The sequence below is a fragment of the Myotis myotis genome, unplaced genomic scaffold (genome assembly GCF_014108235.1).
Source record: "Myotis myotis isolate mMyoMyo1 unplaced genomic scaffold, mMyoMyo1.p scaffold_m19_p_4, whole genome shotgun sequence".
NCBI lineage: Eukaryota > Metazoa > Chordata > Mammalia > Chiroptera > Vespertilionidae > Myotis > Myotis myotis.
In genome coordinates this window covers 96,275,388-96,302,928 of record NW_023416346.1, presented here as the reverse complement: position 1 = coordinate 96,302,928, position 27,541 = coordinate 96,275,388, and the positions used below count along the sequence as shown (strand labels likewise).

The 27,541-nt window shown below is 42.9% G+C and overlaps 1 protein-coding gene across 3 annotated transcripts; it reads right to left on the bottom strand.

Annotated features, from left to right (window-relative positions):
- Positions 1-27,541, bottom strand: LOC118654628 (toll-like receptor 13). Of its 3 annotated transcripts, XM_036306013.1 has the most exons (4): positions 27,391-27,541; positions 12,235-12,342; positions 7,821-7,937; positions 1-3,650 (listed from the first exon to the last, which is right to left on the bottom strand). In XM_036306013.1, exon 4 carries the CDS (start codon positions 3,581-3,583, stop codon positions 704-706), a length of 2,880 nt encoding a protein of 959 aa, XP_036161906.1. In that variant the 5' UTR covers positions 3,584-3,650; positions 7,821-7,937; positions 12,235-12,342; positions 27,391-27,541; the 3' UTR covers positions 1-703. The 3 variants fall into 3 exon arrangements, with proteins under 3 accessions (XP_036161906.1, XP_036161908.1, XP_036161907.1); XM_036306015.1 differs by lacking the exon at positions 12,235-12,342; XM_036306014.1 differs by lacking the exon at positions 27,391-27,541 and having other exon boundaries at positions 12,235-12,412.

The following is a 27,541-nucleotide window of genomic DNA, read 5'->3' as shown; positions in this document are numbered from 1 at the left end:
TAAAGCAAAATGGGTTTTATTGAAGATTCATTCCAAACAAGGCATGTGCCAGCTGAGTGTGAGACAAAACGGCCAGGCTGCTTACATTCCAAACGAGGAGCAGGCCAGTCGAGAGAAAAAATGGCCGGGCTTCTTTAGCTCACTGGGAAGTCAGAGAAAAGGGGGCCTTGGAGACAGGTTGAGGGGGTTAGCCCAGAACGAGCTGCAGCAGACAATCTACCCTGTTTGCAAGTCTCATGGGGCCCCTTAGAGGTTGGGGGATACTTGCCTGTAGGGGAAGAGAAGGAGAAAGGGAATGGCATGGCCTTACTCCTTGGAGTAGTGTGTGCAAGAGAGCCAATCCTATCTACCTTCACAGAACTGACTTGGAGAAATTAGTTTAACAATTTTCTCAAGCACATATGAGGGCTCTCCTGATCCCCATACTTTTAGGTGACTTGTCTCCCAAGTCTTCCCCTTAATAAAGCAGATATACTTGCCAGATATCCATTCCCCTAGAGTGGGGACACTGTTCTTGAAGCTTCCTCAAGCAGCCCTCCCTCCTTCATTCTTCCAATTGTCCAATGGACATTAACCAAATTACCCTAGGTCTGATGGTCATGAGCAGCTCATCCTTTTCCCTGTACAGCAGGTACATTCAGTCACACTCTCAGCCTATACATAACTTGGGCAACATTAGCTTTAAGGTCACATAGACCTCTGGTCATTCAATCACAATTAGCTGTGCATTGTCTTTCTCCACAGATTTGTTGCCCAGTGCATTTCTAATACGTGCCCAGAAGAGTGGCCTCTCATGTACACTGTCTGGCCAGGTGATAAATGTCTGCCTATTCACAAGTTTCCTCAGTCGGTGGTAGGTGGATAACTTATAGTTTGGGATCTCTTCCAGGAAGATCAAGATGATAACATCCTCATGCTCATAGAACATCTTGATGCTGGCAAGCTGTACTTCAAGGCAGCACCATTCACTGCGCAGGTAGTGGTTACTTACCACACACAAAGTTTTCCGGCTGGTGTTGATGGCATTCTGTATGTTCTCAAAGATATCTATACCTGGTTCAAAGTCCCGGTGGTGAAGACAGAGCTTAAAGGTGGGCTGGCCACCTTCTTCTAGGGCTGGAACAAGCTCTTCATATACCCACTGTTCATCAGTGGCAGTGAAAGAGACAAAGGCATCATAGATGAATTCCTTCTCTGTCCTATGCCACTTGGCCTGGAACCAGGCTCGAAATATGTAGAGCCCATACCTTAGAGATGACGTTATCTTGGCACTGAACCAAGAGACAACCATGGTTGTGAGGGTGAGAGTGAAAGAGCAGAGGAAGTAAACCTTTCCTAGATCAAAATTACACATAGCATCATCAAAATCTATCAACAAATTCTGGGTATTTGGCTGACAGTGATAGCTCTGGAGGTAAGGGATATGGACATTTTCTGAGTTTATTGACCAGTTCTTGAACCACACATTGTCACAGTTGCACTGAAGTTTATTCCCATAGATATCAAAGAACATCAGTGACGTCAGGTTCTCCAGATGACTTTGATTAATGACTTTTAGGTTGTTGAATCTTAAAGAGAAGATCTGAAGGCTTTCTAAGCCAGAGAACATGCCAGGAGTCAGTGACTCAATGTTATTGTTTTCCAGGCGCAGCATTCTTAGTTTTTTGAGTTTTTGGAATAAGGAAATATTTAAATAGAGACTTCGGTCTCCAGATTTTGTTCCCGAGATATCCAACTTTGTGAGATTAGTAAGGGAATCAAATTGGAGATGGTCCAAGAATACCATGGGATTTTTGCCTAGTAGTAGCTCCTGCAAGCCATTCAGTCCTTGGAAGAAGTTGGTTGGAACAACCTGAATCCCATGCATTTGTCCTTCTAGGTTGAGTTGTTTCAAAGACTTGAGCTTCATAAATGGAGGAGATAGCAAGGTCTTGGTAGTTTCATATGTAATTTCATTAAAACTGAGATTCAAAACTTCTAGATTTTCAAGGCCCAAGAAAATGCCTGTCCCAATATTTGACAAGATATTCTTTGCTAGGTCAAGTTTATAGAGATAAGTGAGACCTGAAAATGCATACTTCTCTATAATATTCAGGCGGTTCCGGGAGAGATTCAGAACTTGGAGTTTCTTCAGAGACTGAAAAGTTCTGCGTTTTAGAGTCCTAATATTGTTGCCTCCAAGATCTAAACTCTCCAAATTTGGAAAGTGAGCAAAGGCATACTTGTCAATTTTCACTATCCAGCACCAAGCCAAGTTGAGCTCCTTCAAAGAATACAGCCCATAGAAGGCCATATCATTGAGTTCTGTGATGGGATTTCTAGAGAGGAAAAGAGATTGTAGGTATCTCAAGGGTGAAAATGCAAAATCTGGAAATCTTTCAAACTTGTTGTAGCTCAGATCTAGGGCTGTCAAGTTCTGGAGGGCACTCCAGGTCCGGTTGCTGACAAAGGAAAGTTTGCAGTTATTTAGATTCAGCCTTTGAAGGCTGGGCATAGCATTGAACTCACTGTCATTGAGGTGAACCAGATTATTATTTTGGCTCAGGTCGAGGAACAAAAGCCTGGTACAGTTGGCAAGGTGTTTTATGTCTCCTGCATCAGTGGCCTTTTTTCTAAAAATCAAAACCTGTAACATGGGCAAGTGTCTGAGGAGGTGACACACACTGTTCAAGTTTAAATGACCACCTCTAAACTCCCAGGCACTAAGGTCCATTTCCCTTAGATTCTGCATGTGTTTGGTTGGAAGCATCTCCAGTTTTACCGATGTTCCACTTAGATTCAAGCTCCTCAGCTGCGGTAAAGTTTCCAGAGCAACATTCTGGATGACTCCATGGCTATTCCGAGAGACATCCAGAGTGGTCAGATTAGGCAGTGACAAAGCAGAGAAATTTAATTCCATTAGTTTGTTCCCCTGCAGGCTCAGCTGGGTCAGTGAGGCCAATAACCTGGGACTATGGTCCAAGGAGATGATGCTATTGTTAGTGAGATCAAGGTATTCTAGGCATGGAAGATGCTGGACTGCTTCAAGAATATTGGAAATATTAGTAATAAAATTTCTAGATAAACTTAAGTGTTTCAATTTTAAAAGAGGGACAAAGGCATTTTTGTGAATATTGGTAATATAATTATGGCTCAGGAGCAAAGTTTCCAAGTTGGACAAGCCCTCAAAGGAGTTATTTACAATTTTAATCTTATTTTCTACTAAATTTAAGAGGGTCAAATTTTCAAGTCCCCAAAAGGCCCTCTCCTCAATCTTCCAAATGAAATTCCACTCCAGTCGCAAGTCCACCAGAGCAGTCAAATTAGTGAAGCAATGGGGAGGAAGGACCTCAATTTGGTTTTGTGTGAGGTTGAGGTGAGTAGTGTATCCAGGGATGTCACAAATGGCATCTGTCAAGTTGGTGATCTTCTTCCGAATGCAGAAAACATGGTGAATGTCCAATTCATACTGTGCACATTTACTGAATCCGTATGTCTCTGCCAAAGACAGCAGAGAAAATCCTATTAAAATGAGCCAGATCTGCTGAGGAGGCAGGAGGTTCTTTAAGCCCATCTTGTCAGCTCCAGGCCTCAGAGTTACCATTAGAAAAAAATCCCTTCACATGTATGATGTTCATTTTTTTAAGGAATGGTAATTCCATGTGACTTTGCTGCAAAGAAAAAGAGAAAGTTGTTTAGTTTAAATTTCTTTCTCAATATATCATAGCTGCTTCAAAAAAAATGAAATAAAAATTCTCTCAATGTTAACTTCCAAAACAAATCCATTTCTAAAGCAATCTCCATGTCCATCAGCAAAGACCAGTGTTATCCTATCTAATAAAAGGGTAATATGCGAATTAACCATCACTCCATCACTAAAGATGGGGCGCCCATAGCCACAAGATGGCAGCACCCAGTTCTCTCATCCCTGCTGGAGTCCCCCAGCCCTGGGGGGGGGGGGGCGGGCAGCAGCTGAGAGTGGGCAGTGTGAGCAGCCTGGCAGAATGCTTGCTTCATTGCCACGCCCGGTGAGCCGGCCCCCTGGAGCCAGAGCAGACACAGACAGGGACAGAGGGCCAAGCGCAGGCCCAGAGAGGAGACAGTGGGCCCGCCTCCCATGGAAGCAGCACTGCTCCCAGTGGCATGCTGCAATTCCCACCGCCTCCCGCAGAAGTGGATTGGTACAATTATCAAGTTAAATCAACCCAAATGTGGACTTAGTATATCTTCATTTAGTCAAAACTTCCTTTATATTTTAAAAGAGTTTTTAAATATTCTCTGTAAAATTTTGTGCTTTCTGTGTTTCCTAAAAACTTTTAGATCTTATTATTTTAAGGGATATCTTCATATATATAATTTTATATATATAAATCATATATATAATTTTAGAGAGGAAGGGAGGGGGAGAGAGAGACATAGAAACATCAATGAAGAGCCTTAGTTGGTTGGGCTCAGTGGATAGAGCCTTGGCCTACAGACCACAGGGTTCCAGGTTCAATTCCAGTCAAGGGCATGTACCTCCTTTGCAGGCTCCTTCCCTGCCCTGGGCCCTGGTCAGGCTTCGTGCAGGAGGCAACCAATCATGTGTTTCTCTCACATTGATATTTCTACCTGTCTTTCCCTCTTTCTCTAAAAATCAATGGAAAAGTATCCTCAGGTGAGGATTAAAAAAACAAACAAAAAAGAAACACCAGTGAAGAGAGAGAATCATTGATCAGCTGCCTCCTGCACGTCCTCTCCTGGGGATCTAACCCGCAACTTGGGCATGTGCCCTCACTGGGAATTTAACAGTGACCTCCTGGTTCCTAGGTTGATGCTCAACCACTGAGCCACACCGGCCAAGCAAGGGATATTTTATTTTTTATATTTAATTTTCTAGTTAGTTATAGCAAGGGTGCCATAAGTTTTGAATTTTTTTTGTGTTCATAAATATAGAAAGTTTTCTAAACTTATGTAGTTTTTTAAATGGGACTGTTAGCCCTAGCCTGTTTGGCTCTGTAGATAGAGCATCAGCCCTCAGACCCTGTCCCCATTTGGGGCTCTTGCTGGAGGCAATGGGCCAGAGGCAAAGACCCTGCAGTGCCTATGTAGGAGACAATCAATCAATGTGTCTCTCTCACACCAATGTTTTTCTCTCTCTGTCTCTCCCCTTCCCTTCCTCTCTCTCTAAAAATAAATGGAAAAATATTCTCAGGTGAGAATTAACAAAAAAATAAAAATAAATGTGACTGTTAAAGTCTATTAGGTTTACCTCTTAATGATTATGTTCTCTACAAGTAATGGAATTTATATATGTCTTTTTCAAATTCATACATTACCTATGCCTTTCTTTTATGCTTGTCTTATATAATATTGGTCACAACCTCCAATACTATATTAAATTATTGTGACAATAGAAAGAAAATGGTTTTTTTTGGTTAATGGGATGGCATCTATAGATTTTCCATTAATTGTTTTATTTGCTGTAGGTTTTTATATATGTTGAGTCAGAAAAGTTGCTTCCTACTCCTAATTTTTTAAGGAAGAATATAGTTTAGTTTGACCAGAACACACAAGAGACTGGGGAAACAGAGCCATCAACTAAGGGAGAGTGTACAGGGACAAAAATTTTCTTGAACAAATGATAAACTGGCTCTAACATGAAAGCATGAAAATATCAAGCACTTACTATGGGCCTGGCACTTTTTTTTTCAAATTAGAAGAGAAAGTTTATTTAGAAAGTTACAAAGGTAGTAGAAATAAGCCAGTTGGGCTTCATAGGCTTAGGAAACAAATTACAAAAGCAATAGAAGGGTGCTTGGAGCTTAGGAGAGGGAAAGGCAAAGGGAGACTGAAAATGCACTGGGAGTGCTCCTGAAAGGGAGCCAGGCCTGGCACTTTCACAGGCATTATTTACTCACTAAAAAACTCAGCAAGACCAGTAATCTTTAAACATATATATATATATATATATATATGTTTTTATTGATTTCAGAGAGAGGAAGGGAGAGAGAGAGGGATAGAAACATCAATGATGAGAATCATTGACCGGCTGCCTCCTACATGCCCCCTATTGGGGGATTGCTGGGGTCCAACCCCAGCAGGTCCAGGGGTCCCCAAAGGTGTGGACGGAGTCGGCGAAGAAGGAATGATACGGAGACAGCGTTCAGTTGATCAGCAGCCTAGCCAGGATCTCTAGCCAGGATCTCCAGCGAAGTTCTGATTAGGATCTCCAGCCAGGTTCTGTGTAGGTTCTCCAGCCAGGTTCTGTAGCCATGTTCCCTCGCTAGGTTCTCCAGCCAGGTTCTGTCCAGGTTCTCCAGCCAGGTTCAGTCACCAGGTTCTAGTCAGGTTCTCTTGCCAATTTCTGTAGTCAGGTTCAGTCCAGGATCTTTTGCCATGTTCTCTCGCTAGGTTCTGTCTCCAGTTTCTGTCCAGGATCTTTTGCCATGTTCTCTCGCTAGGTTCTGTCTCTAGGTTCTGTCTCCAGTTTCTGTCCAGGATCTTTTGCCATGTTCTCTCCAGCGAAGTTCTTCTGTCTCTAGGTTCTGTGTAGGTTCTGTGTCTAGGTTCTGTGTCTAGGTTCTGTGTCCTGTTGTCTTGTTACATCTGTATTTATACCAGTTGATTCCAATCCTATCAATCTCTATTCCAAAGGTTAGGGCATTTCTTATCTCCATTCCAGAGAGTAAAGATTATGTAGCTTAAGCATGATTGTTCATAGTTAAAGTGATTAATTACCCGCCTGGCACTTAGTTAAGGGGTTTTATTCCTTCCCTAACTTCAGGGGAAAATCCCTACCTGGGGAAACAACCTTTCTCAGAGAGGTGACCTTGGTTAAAACACATAGTGCCAAGAAGGTGAGCAAACATATTAAGAACAGTATGCCATATATGCCAGGTCCCTTGAAACAGCAAGGATGGACCGGCTCCCGGCAGGGGATCGAGCTGGCAACCTGGGCATGTATCTTGATGGGGGAATTGAACCACAACACCCTGGTTCACGGGTCCATGCTCAACCACTGAGCAAAACTGGCCTGGCAAGATTAATAATCTTAACCCCATTTTATATTTAGGGAACTGGAAGCTCTGAGAGTGAGACTTGCACAATATTGCACAGCTAATATGTGACAGATTAGTGATTCAAAGAAAAGGCTAGATCATCTCAGAACCTCATGTTCTTTCCACTATATTCACCCCCTAATTCTAAAAGAGGAGTCACCAAACATTTTTAGCAATGATACATCATAGGGGGATACTTGTGTTACTCTATCTTGGTGATCCATTTGAAGAATGCTAATTTGGTGTGTAAATTCTAGAGTATTCCAGAAAAGGTGGTGTCATAAGTTTATGCTTACACTTTATATTCATGTCCATGACAAATAAAATGAAAAAGCAATGTTCTAATGATACTTTCAATTTTAATTTTAAGGCAGCCCACTTGCATAATGACTGAGATGAATAGGCTGATTCAATGCTTTAAGGCATTTTGTTAGGCAACAAGAAAAAAATGGGTCAAAGGAGAAGAGATTTCACTGTAAAAATAAATATAAGAAGGAAAAAGGAAGAAGTAGCAGTATGAGTAAATATAAGACATATTTGGTAAGTGTTGGGTGGTTGAGGGGAACTGGGTAGAACTTTTAGGAGCAGAAATATAATAGTGGGGGTTAGCTATAATCATAAGAAATATTAATCATGCTCTGTTTGTTCTGTTCTGATTAGAAAAAGCACATTCTAACCTGGCTGAGAGTTGTATGCCCCCGGACATGGAATGCAGTCCATCCTCCTTTTCCCCAAACTGCCTATCATCATGGAAAGATTAACAACCTTGTTGCTGAAACAATCTGGTCCTAAGGCACTCACCCTTTTCGAATCCTCCACTCCTCAGGGTTAGGGAAGCAGTTTATTTTACCTGAAGCTGCTGGTGTGACTGTAATCAAAGAAGCACTGAGAGCCAATGCCAGGGCAGGAAGCTGAGACCTATGAGCCAGAGAAAAGGCCTTTAATAGAATACAGAGCCAAAAACACTTCTAGTTGTTATAGTGTTCCAAACAAGGCAAGGATTGTAAAGAAATAAGATTGTTTTATAGCAGACTACATCTTACTTAATAAAAGTTGATATTATTACTGTGTTGCTCTACTTAATTAAATTATATACATTTTAGAAAAAATTTATCTAAGCTAACCATATTTTCTGATCCAAAAAGTAGTCATGCTAGTACACATTTGTCTTACTTCGGGTTAGAATATTTTTCAGTGGAACTAACTACAAAATCAGGAGGTATTTATAAAGTTTAACGTAGAAGTATAGGATTTAGCATTCAATTAAATAGTATATTTGTGGTCATTTTCATAAAAATGGCATCAGAAAATAAGTCAGTTAGAGAAAGACAAATGCCATATGATTTCACTTATATATGGAATCTAAAGAACAATATAAATGAACAAACAAAACAGAAACAGACTCATAGACACAGAGAGACTGATGGCTGCCAGAGGGGAGGGGTGCTGGGGGATTGGGTAAAGAAAGTGAAGGGATTAAGAAGTACAGGTTGGCACTCACACATTAATCACAGGGATATAAAGTACAGCACAGGGAATGTCATCAATAATTTTGTAATACAATGTATAGCGCTAGTTGTGTACTGAAAATATAAGAGGTACTTTTTGTAAAGCATATGATTTGTCTAATCACTGTGCTGTACACCTGAAACTAACTGTAATTGAAAAAAATCTAAGCATTAAAAAAATGGCATCAGGCTTTCAGTTTAAAATGTAACCCCTTATTTCTAAAGCTGTTTTTATAAGAAAATAAGGTTTGATCTACACCACTTCAACCTAGAACACCTTCCCCCTAAATGTTTTATGCCGTGAACTGCACAGATAGCAATTTTTTCACTGAAAGGTGATTTTAAAATGCAAATATATAAAAATTCAAACAGCACAAAATGATACATAGTAAAAACGTGTCTCCCTCCCACCCCAATCCCCAGAGGTAACAGTCTGTTATCAGTTTCCCTGGTATCCTTCCAGAGAAGAAAATCACTAAAATATCCATAAGGAGAGGGCATGAGGATACTGACCAGAACAGGGCGGAAGGAGTTCAGTGAGGGGAAAAAGCATACACAAAGAGGGGAGGCAAGAGACAAGAAAGTCATCCTCGACTAATTTATAAATTTGTCATTAGTTCACCTTTTTTAGAAAGCCCCAAGCCTAAAGCTTTACTTCCTAGTAGCAAAGCTTGCTATATCAAAAGCGTGCAAAGGCTGAGCATTTGATTTCAGGTTCTTTAATATTTTTTCTCTACAATCAAAACACTGTCACAAAAGTAAAATGTGTAGATGCAATCTCACACAAAGCTTCTATCAAAATTCTAAAACACGCCTCTTGAAATACCGGTAACTTGGCCTCCCTCTACTCCTTTAAGAAGCAAAATATGTGAGAGGAAAAAGGGAAAATTTTTTATTAGTAAATGTGCAATATATATGTTAGCTCATAGAGAAAAACAGAAAGTTGGGTGTTTTCTCCCTTAGCCATCAGATTCCATCCCTGGTCCTCCTCTGTCCACTACATATTCCTAAATTGACATTTATATCTGTGTCCTTATCTATGCATTGATCCCTTGACAGCCAGGCCACCCTTCTCCCCTCCCCACAAGGATGCATATGCTTTTCTGGACAGGCCCTTCTTTAAAAAAAAATCTTTATTGTTGAAAAAAATTACATATGTCCCTTTTTTTTGACAGGCCCTTCTTAACTTTTGCAACAGCATGGATGGAGCTGGAGAGTATTGTGCTAAGTGAAATAAGCCAGTCAGAGAAAGACAAATATGATATGATTTCACTTATATGTGGAATCTAATGAACAAATTAAACAAACAAAATAGAAACAGATACAGAGAACAGACTGACAGCTGTTAGAGGGGAGGGGTTGGGGACTGGGTGAAAAAGGTGAAGGAATTAAGATAAAAAACACCAACAACTCATAGACACAGACAACAGTATGGTGATTACAAGAGGGAAAGAGGGGTCAGGGAAAGTAAAAGAGTATAAAGGGGGGATAAATGGTGAAAGAATGAGATTTGACTTGGGGTGGTGAACACACAATACAATATACAGATGATGTATTATAGAATTGTACACCTGACACCTATATAACTTTATTAACCAATGTCAACCCAATAAATTCAATAAAATATTTTTAAATGAAGGAATTATTTTTTAATATCCCAAATATAAGAAGACTATGAAAGACAAGCCAAAATGTTTTAAGTTTGTTCTGAAATGATCAAAACATCATGATCATTGATAACGTCATTAGTTTTTCAGGATCTGCATAACCTAATGACCATTTCTACGTCATCCAGTTGTAACAAGAAGTATGCCAGAATTTAGAATTCAACAGAACTGGGGAGGAGGTTTTCTCCCTGCAGGAGAAAACTATTTAGAGCAAGAAACTAGATTAGATGGTCCAGGAGATTACAGGTGTCAGAAAAGCCTGAATGCTAAGAGCACATGTTTTTAGGTATGTTGAGAAGGAAGAAATGGAGAGAGCAGCATGGAGTGAAAAAGAAAGAACATGAAAATGGGGTTGTAGGTGGGGGTGGAGGATGGAGATTTGAACTCTGGTTGTGTGTACTTTAATGAAATGGACAAGAGAAGAGGAATTTTATGAAGCTTTTCTGTTTGATATGCTGTGAAGCCCTGCATTGCCCCTTTAAGAAAGTCAACAGAAAAGGTTTTCTATAAGAAAAAGCTTTTGAAGTTGGATTTGTGTACAGGCCTGATACAAGTCATTCACCATTTCATCTCTCAGCAGGCAGGATTGCTGATTGGTTGCACATTGCCTGGACCCTAAGAAGCTTGAAGCCTTTGCATTCTCTAAAACCCAGTCAAAAATCCTATGGAGAGCACCTGAGCTTATCAAACCATCCCATTCCTGGAAAATAGGAAAAGGGGCAGGAAGCTTTTGGTCTGACTAAACCTAAAGTAGGCTCAGCTCTGAAGTCTGCAAAACCTAGCTTTAAATTCCAGCTCTGTCACTTACCAGCTATCCTCAAATTATATACTTGTCTTAGCCTCAGTTTCCTCATTTGTAATCTGGAATTCAATTAATTGTCCAATACCCACCAAGTTACTCAAGCCAAAAGTTTTATACTGAGTACTGAGCCACCAGGTTCATGGTCAGCCCACAGCCTCTTGGTATGTTATCCACCAGCTGGAGTTCCTTGTGCTTCTGGAGGAAAGCAGAACTGAACTGAGGAGCCATGGAAACAATGGAAAGGGGCAGGGGAAGAAATGCTCTGTATGGCTGAGGTGGTTGCCGAAATCCTCTTGACCCTGTTGGGGGGCTAGAACCATGTCTAAATTCCTGGGCCATTTCAGCAAAATCCAAGAAGGGAACTGAAAGCTACTGTGTCATTTACCAAGGCATAGTTTCACTTACTCAACAAAAACCAGTTCTGGGAGGGGTTGGAAGTGAAGGTGGGGTTGGTATGGGGGAGGGGTGGGGCAGGGGAGCATTAATACTGAGAAGGCTTGATCTTAAATTACAATATTATGCAAGAGGCTGATCCTGAAAGCTGCCATTTACTTAGTTCCCAGACACTAGGGAGCTGTCAAAGCGGAAGAGGCTTTGGGCACCCTGACCTTTCCCATCCCAGGCGTTAGGCCAGCTGCTTTTAGGTGGCAAAGTGAGGAGTTGAAGTGTGACTCAGGCAGAATAGGGCATAGGCTCTCACTGCCCTTGACGTCTTTGGATGAGGCTGGAAAACCCAGCTTAAGAATGATGGACCCGCAAATTCCACTAAGAGGTGCTGAGATTGCCACCTATCTGCTCCTTTCCTAACTGAGATTATCTTGCTTTATGGCTTAATCCATCTTGGAATCATATGCTGGTCCTAGCCTCAGATATAACCCACTGACCTTATTGCTAGTCTGGCTTTAAAAAGTAGTTAGAGCCTGGCCGGTGTGGGTCAGTGGATTGTCATCTCATGCACCAAGAGGTCACGGGTTCGATTCCCAGTCAGGGCACATGCCCAGGTTGTGGGCTAAATCCCTAGTTGGAGGCAGCTGATAGATGTTTCTCTCTCATGATCCCTGTTTTTGAGCAATAATTTACAGAGAGGTGGATTCACATGCACAGGTAAGTTATGCTACATGAAATTAAACACTCTAATATAAGAATAAACTAAATGTTATAGGATTGAAGTTTCCAAGCTGAGATCAATACATTATAAGATATTAAAGGACTATAGATATAATTTTGAAAATACTTACTGTTGGCTCCCTTCTACCATGTGAGGACACAAAGAGAAGTATGTGACCTGGAAGAGGGCCCTCACTGGGCCATGCTGTCTCCCTGATCTTGGACTTCAGCCTCCAGAACTGTGAGAAAGAAATTTCTGTTGTTTATAAGCCCCGTCAAACTACTTATTGTTGGCAATCTTTAAGAAATTATAAAGAATTAAAGATTTTGTTCAATGGACCAACCATGTTATAGAGCTGCTCAAGCAGTTAATACAATCAGTTAATCTTAGGTTAAATGAATGAATTATTGTTCCCCTGGTCAGCCATCCATTTTATGGATGAGGAATCTGAGTCTCTGAGAGTTTAAATATGTATTCCAAGGTCATAAAGGTAATGAATAGGGCTGATTTATCCATTAGGCACAGTAGATACAGTGCCTAGTGCCCATGATGCTTTAAGGAGCCATTAAAAAGGTTTTATTGTCTTTTCTTAAATCAGAAAAAAATGAATATTTAGGTTGGAGGAAATGTTTTAATATATACTAATACTAGAGGCCCGGTGCATGAAATTCGTGTACTGGGGGGGTGGGGGTGGGGGAGGAATTGTCCCTCAGCCCAGCCTGCACCCTTTCCAATCTGGGACTTTTCGGGGGATGTCCAACTGCTGATTTAGGCCTGATCCCACATCACAATCCGGGATTGCTGACTCCAACTGCTCGCCTGCCTGCCTGCCTGTCTGATTGCCCCTAACCACTTCTGCCTGCCAGCCTGAACACCCCTTAACCACTCCCTTGCCAGCCCGATTGCCCCCAACTGCCCTCCCTTGCCAGCTCGATTGCTCCCAACTTCCCTTGCCTGCAGGCCTGGTCGCCCCTAACTGCCCTCCCCTGCTGGCCTGTTCACCCCCAACTGCCCTCCTCTGCCGGCCATCTTGTGGTGGCCATCTTGTGACAACATAGGCACGGCCATCTTATGACTACATGGGGGCGGCTATCTTGTGACCACATGGGGGCAGCCATCTTGTGACCACATGGGGGCAGCCGTCTTGTGCAAGGGCATGATGGTCAATTTGCATATTACCTCTTTATTATCCTATCTAATAAAAGAGAAACATGGTAATTGGCGTACGACCGCTACCCTTCCCATTGGCTAATCAGGGCAATATGCAAATTAACTGCCAGCCAAGATGGCGGCTGGCAGCCAGGCAGCTTAAACTGAACATGAGGCTTGCTTGCTTCAGTGACGGAGGACTCTAACGTTCCCCGCCTGCCGCTGCTGGCCTCTGAGCTTGCAGTTTAAGAAACATTGTAACAAATATAGAAGCTAAACAAAACCCCAGAAACCAGCTTTCAGCCGTCTGGGATCTCAGAGCTGGAGTTGATATAGAGTTTCGATTATAGAACCTAAACAAACCAGATACCTGCTTTCAGCAGCAGAGGCCTCAGAGCTGGAGCCAGAGCTAAAGCTGGCCCAGAATAAAAAAAGAAAAAGAAAAAAAGGAGCAGTTGGGAGCTTCAGTCCCAACCTGAAAACAGCCCTCAGCCCCTCACCCAGACTGGCCAGGCACCCCAGTGGGGATGCCCACCCTGAAGGGTGTGTGACCAGCTGCAAACAGCCATCATCCCCTCATCCAGGCTGGCCAGGCACCCCAGTGGGGACCCCACCCCGATCCAGGACACCCTTCAGGGCAAACCAGCTGGCCTCCACCCATGCACCAGGCCTCTATCCTATATAGTAAAAGGGTAATATGCCTCCCAGCACCAGGATCAGCGTGACAGGGGGCAGTGCCCAAACCCCCTGATCGCCCTGCGGCTCTGTGTGTGACAGGGTGCAGCGCCCCACCCCCCCCCACGGGCCCTGCTGTGTGTGTGACAGGGTGTGGCGCCCCAACCCCCCCAACCCCACGGGCCCTGCTCTGTGTGTGACGGGGTAGAGCCATAACCTCCCCATCGGCCCTGCCCTGAGTGTGAGAGTGGCGGCGCCCCAACCCCCTGATACGCCCTGCTCTGTGTGTGACAGGAGGCGGTGTGCCAACTCCCCTATTGGCCCTACTCTGTGAGTGACAGGGAGGAGCTCCTCAACCCCCTGATGGGCCCTGCTCTGTGCATGACAGGGGGCAGCGCCCCAACCCCCTGATTGGCCCTGCTCTGTGCGTGACAGGGGGTGACGCTGCAACCTCCCCATCGACCCTGCCTTGAGTGTGACGGGGGTGGTGCCCCAACCCCCCAATCGGCCCTACCCTGAGTGTGACTGAGGGTGGCATCGCAACCTCCCGATCCGCCCTGCTCTGTGCATGACAGGGGGTGGTGCCCCAACTCCCCAATCGGCCCTGCTCTGAGCCTGACCAGAGGCTGCACCTAGGGATTGGGCCTGCCCTCTGCCACCCGGGAGCAGGCCTAAGCAAGCAGGTCGTTATCTCTCGAGGGGTCCCAGAGTGTGAGAGGGCACAGGCCGGGCTGAGGGTCCCCCCCTCCCCCCCCGAGTGCACCAATTTTTGTGTACCGGGCCTCTAGTCTTATATAATAAAAGGCTAATATGCAAATTGTCCCCTCAACTGGGAGTTCGACCAGAGGTGGGGCCAGCCGGCCAATCATCCGTGGCCCCTCCCCTTGGCTGGACACCCCCCCCCCCCACCGATTGCCACCCCCCTCCGGTCAGGGGTTGAGCTGGCCAGCCAACCTCCCATGTCCCCTCCCCCTGGGCTGATCGGGGCGGGCTGGCCAGATCCCACCTGTGCACGAATTTGTGCACTGGGCCTCTAGTCTAGTATAGGGTATTTGCCTTTATACCAACATAGTTGTAGAGTCTATTCTTTGTATTTTTTTATTTAAATTCTTTATTGTTGAAAGTATTACATATGTCTCTTTCCCCTCCTCCCCATTGACCTCTCCCTGGCTGCTCCCATCCCCCACATATGCCCTCGCCCCCCTACTGTCTGTGTCCCTTGGTTATGCTTACATGCATGCATACAAGTCCTCTGGTTGATCTCTTACCACCCCCCTTCCCAACCTCCCCTGCCTTCCCTCTGGGGTTTGTGTACTTTTTTTAATGGAGGAAGGGGCCCACAATATAAAAGCACCTAGGGCCCACAAATGTCATAATGTGACCTGGTAGCAAGTGGAAGAACTGGGATCCAAACCCAGAGCCCCAGCTTTTTTAAAAAAATTACCTTTATTGTTGAAAGGATTACAGATGTCCCCCACTTTATAAAAATATATATTTTTTATTGATTTCAGAGAGGAAGGGAGAGGGAGAAAGAGATAGAAGCATCAATGATGAGAAAGTATCATTGATTGGCTGCCTCCTGCATGCCCCCTACTATGGATCAATCCTGAAACCCAGGCATGTGCCCTGACTGGGAATCAAACCATGACCTCCTGGGTTCATAGCTTAAAGCTTAACCACTGAGCCCTGCCAGCTAGGCAGATGTTCCCTTTCCTCCCACCATTGAACCCCTCCACCCCACACCCACCCTTAGGCCTTCCCCACACTATTGTCTGTATTCATGAGTTATGCATATATGCATGTAAATTCTTTGGTTAATCTCTTACCACCCCACCACGACTCCCACCTTCCTTCTGAAATTTACCAGTCTGTTCCATGTTTCTATGTCTCTGAATTTATTTTGTTCATTAGATTCCACAAGTGAGTGAGATCATGTGACACTTGTCTTTCTCTGAATGTCTAATTTCGCTTAGCATAACAATCTTCAGGTCCTTCATGCTGTCTCAAGGGATAAGCTATTCTTCTTTTTTATAGCTGCTTCTATTTCAACGGCTGTTTTGGCCTATTCAGTTTTGTGGGGTTTTTTTTTTTTCATTCTTCCTGAATCAGTATTGGAAGATGGTATTTTTCTAGAAATTTGTCCATTTCATCCAGGTTGTCCATTTTATTGGAATATAGTTGTTCATGGTATTTTCTTACAATCCTTTGTATTTCTGTGTTGTCAGTTGTTACTTTATGTCTTTTGTTTCTGATTCTATTTATTTAGGTCCTCTCCCATTGTTTAGGTGCTCCTATATATGTTTACCAGGGTTATGTCCTCTCTTTGGATCAATTCCTTTAGTATTATGTAGTGACCTTTATTGTCTCTTATAATGGCCATCATTTTGAAGTCTATTTTGTCAGATATGAGTATTGCTACCCCATCTTTTTTTTTTCATTTCCATTTGTATGGAAATATTTTTCCTATCACTTCACCCTCATCCTGTGGGAGTCTTTTGTTCTGAGGTAAGTCTGTTGTAGAGAGCATATATATGGGTCATGTTTTCTTTTTTTATATACTGAAGCATAGTAACCTCCATCTTGTATAAAAAACTGCTGTTTGAAACTCTCTGCTATTGTTAGATAGTCCCTAGTCCTGTAAACTCTGTCATTATAAATTCTGTCACTTTAAGACAGTCTGTTATTCTGTAAAATGACTTTGTATTTAGTTCAAATAATAGGAAAAGATAAACTTAACTGTCTGACCTCGCAAGTTAGCCATCCAATGTAATAGACTAAAATAGACTAATACTGATAATAATTCCCATTTATGCCAAGTACTAACTCATTATGTATTCAAGGTTACAAACTGACTGTAGCAATAACCTATACAGAGGTCTTTGTGAAACCTACAGACAAAGAAGCTAAAAAGGTATAAATATGAGACACTTCCTCTATGTCGGGGCTCAGAGATTTGGAAGAGACACCTCCCTCTGAGCCACATGCAATAAACGACTCCTAATTAATTGGCTTATTAAGGCGTCTTGTATCTCATTCGCTGATTTATGATACAACAATAGTATATATTTTTTTATTTCAGGGAGGAAGGGAGAGAAGAGAGATAGAAACATCAATGATGAGAGAGAATCATTGATCAGCTGCCTCCTGCATGCCCCACACGGGATTGAACCCGCAGCCTGGGCATGTGCCCCGACCAGGAATCGAACCGTGACCTCCTAGTTCATAGGTTGATGTTCAACCACTGAGCCATGCCATCTGGGCTATGGGTCATGTTGTCTTATCCATTCAGCTACCCTATGTGTTTTGATTGGAGCATTTAATCCATTTACATTTAAGATTGTTATTGATAGGTAATTATTTATTGCCATTTTTATTCCTTATGCCTATGTTTCTCTCTATATATATTTCTTATTACTATTACAGCAGTCCCTTTAACATTTCTTGCAATGCTGATTTGCTGATATATTCCTTTAGCTTTATTTTGTCTGGGAAGCTCTTTATTTCACAATCTCTTTTGAATGATAGACTGGCTGGATTCAAATCCTTGGTTTCAAATCCTTGCTTTTCATTGCTTTGAATACTACATGCCATGCCCTTCTGGCCTATAAAGATTCTGATGAAGTCCCTGAGCTGTAGAAAACAGTAGGGATTGTGGCTGAGTGACACAGATGCTCCTGGAGCCTCAGGTAGGTCTTTTTAAAGATCCTGCATAAGAACGTACACAGTCCTGTTGCCTATGAGCTCCAGTGCTGGGCAGCAGCTTTGGGGGATCCAGGGACATACAAGGAGGAACTGGATTATTTGGCATTGGAGCAGGAACTTAGAGGCGGCCTTCTCCCTGACAGGGGTGTTCACAGCGGTCATTGTTCCTGTGCTCAGATCTCCCCAATCACAGAACTGACTGACATAAACATATCTGAGTTTCCATCAGTCTGGCCCACACTGTTCACTCTGCCTTGGTGATTCCCTGAGACCCCACCCCAAGCCAAGCTCTTTGTAGTGGTTTTGCCATATAAATGGCCTGTCCTAGCTCAGGCTTCAGATTTTTCTAAAATCTCTAAAAAATCAGCACCTGGAATCAGTGTGACCCAGACCTATTAACAAAAGGCCCAAGACCTGGAACTAGTACCAGCCTGCCTTGCCTCACAGCTGGGCCTCGCCTGAGCACTTCCAAACCGAATACAAGTAGAAGCCATTTTCATATCTCTCTGTAGCTCCTACTGGGTTACCCAGGCAGTAGCTGACTTTGCACATCCCAGGAGGCCCCAGAGCCAGTGCATCCAGTGGACAGCTTCAGACCATACCAAATTATAACTCTACACATCCATAAGTGACCCACTCCAAGGGCAGACTCAGTGAACACAAAAGCCCCACATAGGAGTGTTTCCTGCACAGCAACTCTCCAATTATAGTTGAAGCTGGTCCTCACAGCCAATTGGCCTGGAGGTGAATTCCTTCCAATGATACCAACAGTAATCAAGTCTCAACTACAAGACTGTGCACATGGCCCACACAGGGGTGCACCTAGAGTACCCAGGTCAAGTTATTGGGGAGACTGAGCCACTGGGCCCTACAGAACACCTACTACACAAGGCTACTCTACCAGTTCCAGGAGACATAACACCTCTACCTAATACATATAAACAAACACAGGGAAGCAGCCAAAATGCGAGACACAGAAACATGTCACAAATAAAAGAAATGGAAGCAAGCAAACTACTGGATACAGAGTTCAAAACAATGGTTATAAGGTTGCTCAAGGATATTAATGAGAGCTTCAAGGGATTTTATGAGGACTTCAAGAGATTTAGTGAGACTTTCAAGAATCTGAGTGAGAATTTCAAAGACCTGAAAAAGGACCAGTCAGAAATTAAGCATACACTAACTGAAATACAGAATAATTTACAAGGATTCAACAGTAGAGTAGAGGATTCCTAGAATCAAATCAATGAATTGCAACATGAGGAAGCAAAAAACATCCAATCAGAAGAGCAAGAAGAAAAAATAATCCAAAAATATGAAGATAGTGTATGGAGCCTCTGGGACAACTTCAAGTGTACCAATTTTACGGGTGTACCAGAAGGAGAAGGAAGAGAGCAAGATATTGAAAACCTATTTGAATAAATAATGACAGAAAACTTCCCCTACCTGGTAAAAGAAATAGACTTACAAGTCTAGGAAGTGCAGAGAGTCCTGAACAAGAGGAACCCAAGAGGCCCACACCAAGATACATCATATTTAAAATGCCAAGGGCAAGAGACAAAGAGAGAATCTTAAAAGCAACAAGAGAAAAGTAGTTAGTTACCTACAAAGGAGTTCCCATACAACTGTCAGCTTATTTCTGAACAAAAACTTTGCAGGCCAGAAGGGAGTGGCAAGAAATATTCAAAGTGATGAAAAGCAAGGACCTACAACCAAGATTACTCTATGCAGCAAAACTATCACTCAGAATTGAAGGTCAGATAAAGAGCTTCACAGACAAGAAAAAGTTAAAGGGGTCCATCACCACCAAACCAGTATTACATGAAATGTTGAAAGGTACTCTTTAAGAAGAGGAAGAAGGAGAAGAAAAGGAAGATAAAAAAATATGAACAATAAAATGGTAATAAATACATATCTATCAACAGTTGAACCTAAAAATCAAAATAAGTGAGCAAGAGATCTAATGAACAAAATATGCTGATGAATAAAATAGAATCAGAGGCATGGAAACATGGAACAGACTGACAAATCTCAGAGGGAAGGGGGGAGGCAGATACAGGAAGCGATTAACCAAAGATCTTATATGCATACTAGAGGTCCAGTGCATGAAATTTGTGCACTCAGGGGGGTCCTTCAGCCCGGCCTGTGCCAGCCGTGAGCCCAGCTTCTGGCTAAGTGATGCTCCCCCTGTGGGAGCTCACTGAACACCACAGGGAAGCACCTGAGTTGAGCGTCTGCCCCCTGGTGGTCAGTGTGCATCATAGTGAACGGCATTCCACCATTCAGTTCGATTTGCATATTAGCCTTTTATTATATAGGATTATATAGGATATGCATTACCTATAGACAAAGACAATGGGGTAGTGAAGACCTGGGGTGGGGCGGGAACCAGGTGGAGGGGGCAATAGGGGAAACAGGAGACATCTGTAATACTCTCAATAAAGATTTAAAAACAATACAAAACAGATCAGACTATCAATCTCCTGAGGGAAAGTAGGGGAGGGTGGGGGTAAGGGGAAGAGATCAACCAAAGGACTTGTATGCGTGCATATAAGCCAAACCAATGGACATGGACAACAGGGGGGATGAAAGCATGAGTGGGGGGGGGGATAAAAAAATAAAAATAAAAATAAAAACAATACAAAACAAATACAGCATAGGAAATGTAGTCAGTAATATTGTAATAACTATGTGTGGTGTCAGATGGGTACTAGACTTATTGGGGTGATCACTTTATAAGTTATATAAATGTCTTGGGCCCAGCCCCCGGGCCGGGTGATGCCCCTATCCCTCAGGGCTCGGTCCTCAGTGCACAATCTTGCAAAGTTCCTTATCTTTCAAAGGACTTCTTCATCCGGTCCCTCACTGCTATCCTCTCCCTCTAATGTGTTCCCATCAGCAGTTTGGGGAAATGTTTAGAACCCTACCTCAGACAGCGTCCCTCTGCTGTTCACAACCACCCATGGCCCCAGCGTCCTGAGGATGAAAGTAAAACTCCTCACACAAAACTTTGCCTCATCTTCCTTGTTGTCTGGAGACACAGAACAGGCCTGGGTTTCCGGAGTCCTCACAGCTCAGCCATACCTCCACGGCCTGACTGAGTGGCACTGCAACCCGTCTCCCTCTTACACCCTGTCACATGCTGTCACCTACAAGCTAAAAAAAAAAAAAAAAAAAAAAAAAATGTCTAATCACTATGTTGTACACCTGAAACTATTGTATGTTAACTGCAATAAGCCAGTCAAAGAAAGACAAATACCATATGATTTCACTTATATGTGGAATCTAATGAACAAAATAAACTAATAAACCTAATAGAAACAGAGTCAAAGATACTGAGTACAGACTGAGAACTCTCAGAGGTGAGGGGTTGGGAGGGGTGTAAAAAAGCAGAAGGGATTAAGCAAAAGTAAAAAATAACTCATAGACATAGACAACAGTATTGTGATTACTAGAGGGAATGGGGGTGGGGTGGGGGAAAGTAGAAGAGGGTCAAGGGGGGATAAACGGTTACAGAAGAGACTTGATTTTGGTGGTGAAGCAAACAAACAAAAAAACACACACAAAAAGCCCCAATTATTTTTTAAAAATAAATAAAAGCAGAAGAAGTGCCTGGCCCAAGGTCATAGACTATGCGTATAGTGGAGCTGGGAATAATTGGGGGGTGATAAAAAACTGAAAGAACTAGAGATGTCTAGTTCAAAATAGAGAAGATTCAGGAACTACGGTAATTGTATTTTAGTAACCATCATCCACACTTACTCTTTCTGCAGAGCCTCTTTTTCCAGGCCTCTATACAGTAAGCAGCTAATTTCTTCTTCAAGACCTCTAAGGGAAGAAAGATAAAAGAGACCAATAGGCACAGACAATCTAGCTTTCCTACCAAGAAACACAGGCATCACTCTCTGCCTAGGGCAGGCCTTGATTCCATCACAGAGACAGGCCCAGAGTCAGGAAATGCCATCTAGTTGTAAAACTCTAACCCATAATCCAGACAAGAGTTTGGAAGGCACATGATCAAAATTCAGCATAGTCCTGGGTAACTTGTCCATAAGGAGAGAATGTATTTGTGGTTCTCAATCCTGCCTGAGCAACAGAATCACCTAGACCAGTGGTCGGCAAACTCATTAGTCAACAGAGCTAAATATCAACAGTACAACAACTGAAATTTCTTTTGAGAGCCAAATTTTTTAAACTTAAACTATATAGGTAGGTACATTGTTATTAACTTAATTAGGGTACTCCTAAGCTGGCCTTTGCTAAAAACGTCCTCATTTTATAATAATAAAGCCACCAACACAAAATAATTACAATTCTTAAATTGATGACAAAAACACCTGTAGGATTTGCAGCTGGTTGGAAACATACAGGTAACTTTATGCTTCGAGTAGGTACTTTTGTCACCTGCGCGCGATTTGCGGACGCGACTAGCACTAACCACTGCACAATGAGACTGCTGACTGACTGGCTCACTCAACTCATGCATGAATCACGCGCGCCTCCCCCGCGCTGCTTATCCGGAGGCCGTCTCTCGTCGTCCGACCCGACCGACACCCCCCACTTCTTCTAACGCCACTTCTTCAAAATAGACTATCTCAGGCCGAAAACTGACTTCTGCGCATGGGCCACGAAGTTTCAATCACACTGTACGTGCTCACCCGCACGTGGTATTTTGTGGAAGAGTCACACTCAAGGGGCCAAAGAGCCGTGTGTGGCTCACGAGCCATGGTTTGCCGACCACTGACCTAGGGATTAAATATGGATTTCCTGGGCCCCTCTCAAGAATCTGTGTTTTAAACAAATGATTCAGGCATGCAGCCAGGGGTGAAAAGCCCTTAACCCAGTAGTTCTCAAGTTTGAGCTTGAATCAGAATCACCTGGAAGGCTTTTTTAAAACACAAATTGCTTGGCCCCATCCCCAACGCTTGGCCTGAAGAGGGGCCCAAGAATTTGAATTTTCCCCAATTTCCCAGGTGATGTTGATATTATTGGTTCAGAACCACACTCTGTGAACAACTGGAATAGCCTATCTTAGTTTGATCTCGATGTCAAATAATTCCTATGGCCTCTTCTTCAGTTTGTCCCTGCAAGGAATAACTGCTGAAGGAACTGGAATTAGCCACTATTGGCTAATCTCAAGTCAATCTCTACTCTGCATAGCACTGAAGAAAACAATCAGCTCACATTCCTCTCAAGATCACCAAGGTTAAGCAGAGGGTGACACACATACACACACCTCAAACCACTTGCTTCCTAATGGAAAAATTTTCTTCCACAACTTCTGGCCCCTGCAGGTCAGGGCTGGCCCAGCAGGGAACAGCAATATCTGACCCACTCTAGAGTGCAACTGAGGGACCTGAATCTCCATGCAGATAGGTCAGCAACCAAATGAACAGTTTTCCAGCAGAAGATAAGCTTAACCTTGATAACAGAAGCCTAATCTTGTCACATTTACAAGGGTTACCATGCCTCAGGAGAACTCTTGAGTTTCTATTCCAAGGCTGATGATCCTATTGCTTTTACCCCCATGTCCTTCAAAGGCATTCCTGAGCTTGTACAAAGAAGTAGGGAAAAGGGGATTTTTCTCAGGAAAATGTGGAAAAAAATTCCAGTGAGGCTTTTTAGAAAATAGGGTTTCATGACTCACATAGAACCTGAGAGTATGACATTCCTACACTATCTGCGAAAGGCACTCTAACAAATAGCCTGTTGAAATATTGCCATGAATTAAACTATAGCTTGTCATTATTATCCTATATAATAAAAGGGTAATATGCTAAGTGTCCGGTCAACTGGTCAGCTGTTCAACCAATCAAAGCATAATATGCTGATGATTTTCTAAGGCCACTCAACCACTCACTATGATGTGCACTGAACACCAGGGGGCAGATAGTCAACTGGTCAACCAGTCACTATGACATGCACTGACCACAAGGAGGCAGACACTCCAACAGGTAGGTTAGCTTGCTGCTGAGGTCTGGCATGCCCTGGAGCCCTCCTGTGGTCCCTCCCCTGATGGCCAACCTCCTGCATCCCTCCCCGGCCCTGATAGTGCACCAGTGGGATCCCTCCGCCTGGTCTGCACCCTCTTGCAATCCGGGACCCCTCAGGAGATGTCGGAGAGCCAGTTTCGGCCCAATCCCGCAGGCCAGGCCAAGGGACCCCACTGGTGCACGAATTCATGCACTGGGCCTCTAGTTATTCTTAATATATGATGTTTTGTCTGTAAAATTGGGAGGAGTGCTTCCATTTCTACTCTTGGAAGTTTTTTGACAGTGATATTATTTGAAAATTTGGCTGGGTATGGGGGAGATGAGAAAGGAGGTGATCCACAGTGCCTGCTCTAGTCTGAGAGGTTCTATGGAACTTGATGCCCAGAAAAGATACCTCAAAATTGCTTAGCACTTTATGATTTACAACCCTGTCACATAATCTCCATGGATTTCTACAGAAGAGGAAAGGAGGCCCAGAGAGATAACATGACGTGGCACTCTGTGAGTGGTATATATGATTAAGATTCAAATCCAGATCTCTTGATCTAAAATCCAGTGCTCTTAACACATCAGCACAAGTGGTACAAATACAGACCTTGATACCTGCTTCCCAAGGCTACTGCATGGACTGTGGATAATGTGGCCCAGAGTGCTCTCTAGAATTCTACCCCTTCCTTCCAATTGCTTACTTCTGGCATTTCTTTTTTTTTTTTTTTTTTTTTTTTTAAATCTTTATTGTTCAGATTATTACATTTGTTCCTCTTTTTTTCCCCCCCATAACTCCCCTCCTCCCAGTTCCCACCCCACCCTCCGCCCTCACTCCCCACCCAGTGTCCTCATCCATAGGTGCACGATTTTTGTCCAGTCTCTTCCCGCATCTCCCACACCCCTTTCCCCCCCAAGAATAGTCAGTCCATTCCCTTTCTATGTCCCTGATTCTATTATAATCAACAGTTCATTCTGTTCATCAGATTATTTATTCACTTGATTCTTAGATTCACTTGTTGATTGATGCATATTTGTTGTTCATAATTTGTATCTTTACCTTTTTCTTCCTCTTCCCCTTCTTAAAGGATACCTTTCAGCATTTCATATAATCCTGGTTTGGTGGTGATGAACTCCTTTAGCTTTTCCTTATCTGTGAAGCTCTTTGTCTGACCTTCAATTCTGAATGATAGCTTTGCTGGATAAAGTAATCTTGGTTGTAGGTTCTTGGTATTCATCACTTTGAATATTTCTTGCCACTCCCTTCTGGCCTGCAAAGTTTCTGTTGAGAAATCAGCTGACAGTCGTATGGGTATTCCCTTGTAGGTAACTGAGTTTCTTTCTCTTGCTGTTTTTAAGATTCTCTCTTTATCTTTTGCTCTTGGCATTTTAATTATGATGTGTCTTGGTGTGGTCCTCTTTGGATTCCTTTTGTTTGGGGTTCTCCGCGCTTCTTGGACCTGTAAGTCCATTTCTTTCACCAGGTGGGGGAAGTTTTCTGTCATTATTTCTTCAAATAGGTTTTCAATATCTTGCTCTCTCTCATCTTCTGGCACCCCTATAATTCTGATGTTGGTACGCTTGAAGCTGTCCCAGAGGCTCCTTACACTATCCTCGCATTTTTGGATTCTTTTTTCATTTTGCTTTTCCGGTTGGGTGTTTTTTGCTTCCTCGCATTTCAAATCATTGACTTGATTCTTGCGCTCCTCTGGTCTGCTGTCGGGAGTCTGTATAATATTCGTTATTTCAGTCCGTGTATGCTTAATTTCTAGTTGGTTCCCCAATATAAGATCGAGGGTCTTATTAGTTTTCTTGTAGATCTCATTAAGTTTATCGGCGGCTTCTAAACAGTTCTTGAGAGACCTTAAAAGTGTGGTTCTGAACTCTATATCTTCCATTGACAATTTTGTCCTGTTTCTTTGTCTCCGCATTTTGTTATGCTTCCTTGGTGCACCCCCTAGTGGTCTTTGTTCGCAGTCTTATAGTTAAATCTTGATTGTTGTAGCTAATTCCAGGGAGGGTTTGACCTCCAGGCCAAGTGGCTATGAGAATCAGCTGTGTCAGCAGTGAGAGAACTTCTGTCCTCTAGGGAGGTGCTAATCTGGCGTTTGCCTGAGGCTATCCGGCAAATGCCTGTGTGCAGGGCTTAAGCGGGGCGGGTCGCACAGGATCAACAGGGTGGGCAGGAGAGAGCAGTTATGGCGGCTCTCAGTCCTGTCCCCAGGGGCTCTGCCTCTCTGAGTCCCAGCACCCGCCGCAAAGCTCAGAGAGAAAGCTGCACTCTCTCTGACCGAAGCCAGACAGTCCCGCTTCTCCCGTTTGAGTCTGGGTCCCTAAAGACTCGCCCGGATCTGGAGCTCAGAGTCTGCGACTCCCTCCCGATTGAAAACGCCAACCGCGCCCTCCGCCGCCAGCCCGCTCCGCGAACTCCGCACCTCAGAATTTGACTTCAGCACTGTGCCTCCTCTGAGTGTCCGTATGCGTTTCTCTTTCCTCCTAGTTGTAGGACTTCCACTCAGCCAGCGTTCCTGTGGTTCTGGGTGATGTCCCTTCCGTTTTTTGGTTTCACTTTTGAAGTAGTTGTTCAAAGCAGCAAACTCCGGCGTTAACCTATGCCGCCATCTTGGTTCTCACTTCTGGCATTTCTAAGGTGTGGTGAAACCCAACAAAGAACCATGGCAGTGATCTAAGTGAAAATTAACTGTAAACTTGTATATGCTATCTTAGAGAGTTTATTAGACTGAGATTGGAAACTTTTAAAGCACTGTGATAATTTAAATAACATATTCTTACAGTAGTTATAGCAGCACCTAACTTAGGATGTATGGGGAGTGCCAAATTCTTCCCCCCCCCCTCCAAGTTTTATTGAGATATAATTGACAATAACATTATATAAGCTTAAGGTATACAATACAATAATTTTGATTTATGTATATGTTTTGAAATGATCATCATAATAAGTTTAGTTAACATCTATCACCATCAAATCCTCACAGTTAGAAAATTATTTTTCCTTGTGATGAGAACTTTTAAGATCTACTCTCTTAGCAACTTTCAAATATACAAAAGAGTGTTGTTAGCTATAGTCATCATATTGTACATTACATCCCCAGAAATTATTTGTTATAACTGGAAGTTTGTACCTTTTTACCACCTTCACCCCATTCCTTCACCCTCACCCCCACTTCTGGCAACCATAAATCTGATCTCTGTTTCTATGAGTTTGGTTTTTTGTTAGATTCCACATATAAGCAAGTTTATATAGTATTTGTCTCTCTGTGTAACTTATTTCACTCAGCACAATGTCCTCAAGGTTATTTTAAATAGCAGAATTTCCTTATTTTTTATGGCTGAATAATATTCCATTATACATATACACCATATTTTCTTTACCCATTCACCCATTGTTGGACACTTAGAATGTTTCTATATCCTGGCTACTGTGCATAATGCTGCAATGAACATGGGGGCTCAGATATTTCTTCAGATCCCAAATTGTTAAGAGCTGCTTAAGTTATTGGGTATAGCTAGAAAGATATAACCAGTAAAGAACAAGGTTTGTTGGCTGATATGAAAATAAATGCTATGCCACCTCCGTGTAATACCACTGTCTATGGTGAAATTTCTGAATTAGTTACTTTAAAGGAAAAACATTATTTTCTTGATCCCCCAAACTCTAGTAATGCCATCTATCTCTTGGTACAATTCTGGGGAAAGATTTTTCCTCATAATTCCCTCTATATTGCTTGGATGCTAATCAAGGGTCAAGGAAAGCAACATACCTGTGAGAAGCTCTTAGTACTCAGTCCTGTTGCCCATCTTTCAGTAGTCAGATTTTCTCTAAACTAAGAAACTTCTTTCTTGGGAAGCTTCAAAACCTCAAGATGATTGCAATGAGCTCTTAAGACATGTGACCAAAAGTAAGAAGCATTT

Bases quoted from the DNA above. Each gene is read 5' to 3' on its own strand.
- LOC118654628 (XM_036306013.1), bottom strand. From the start codon at position 3,583: ATGGTAACTCTGAGGCCTGGAGCTGACAAGATGGGCTTAAAGAACCTC.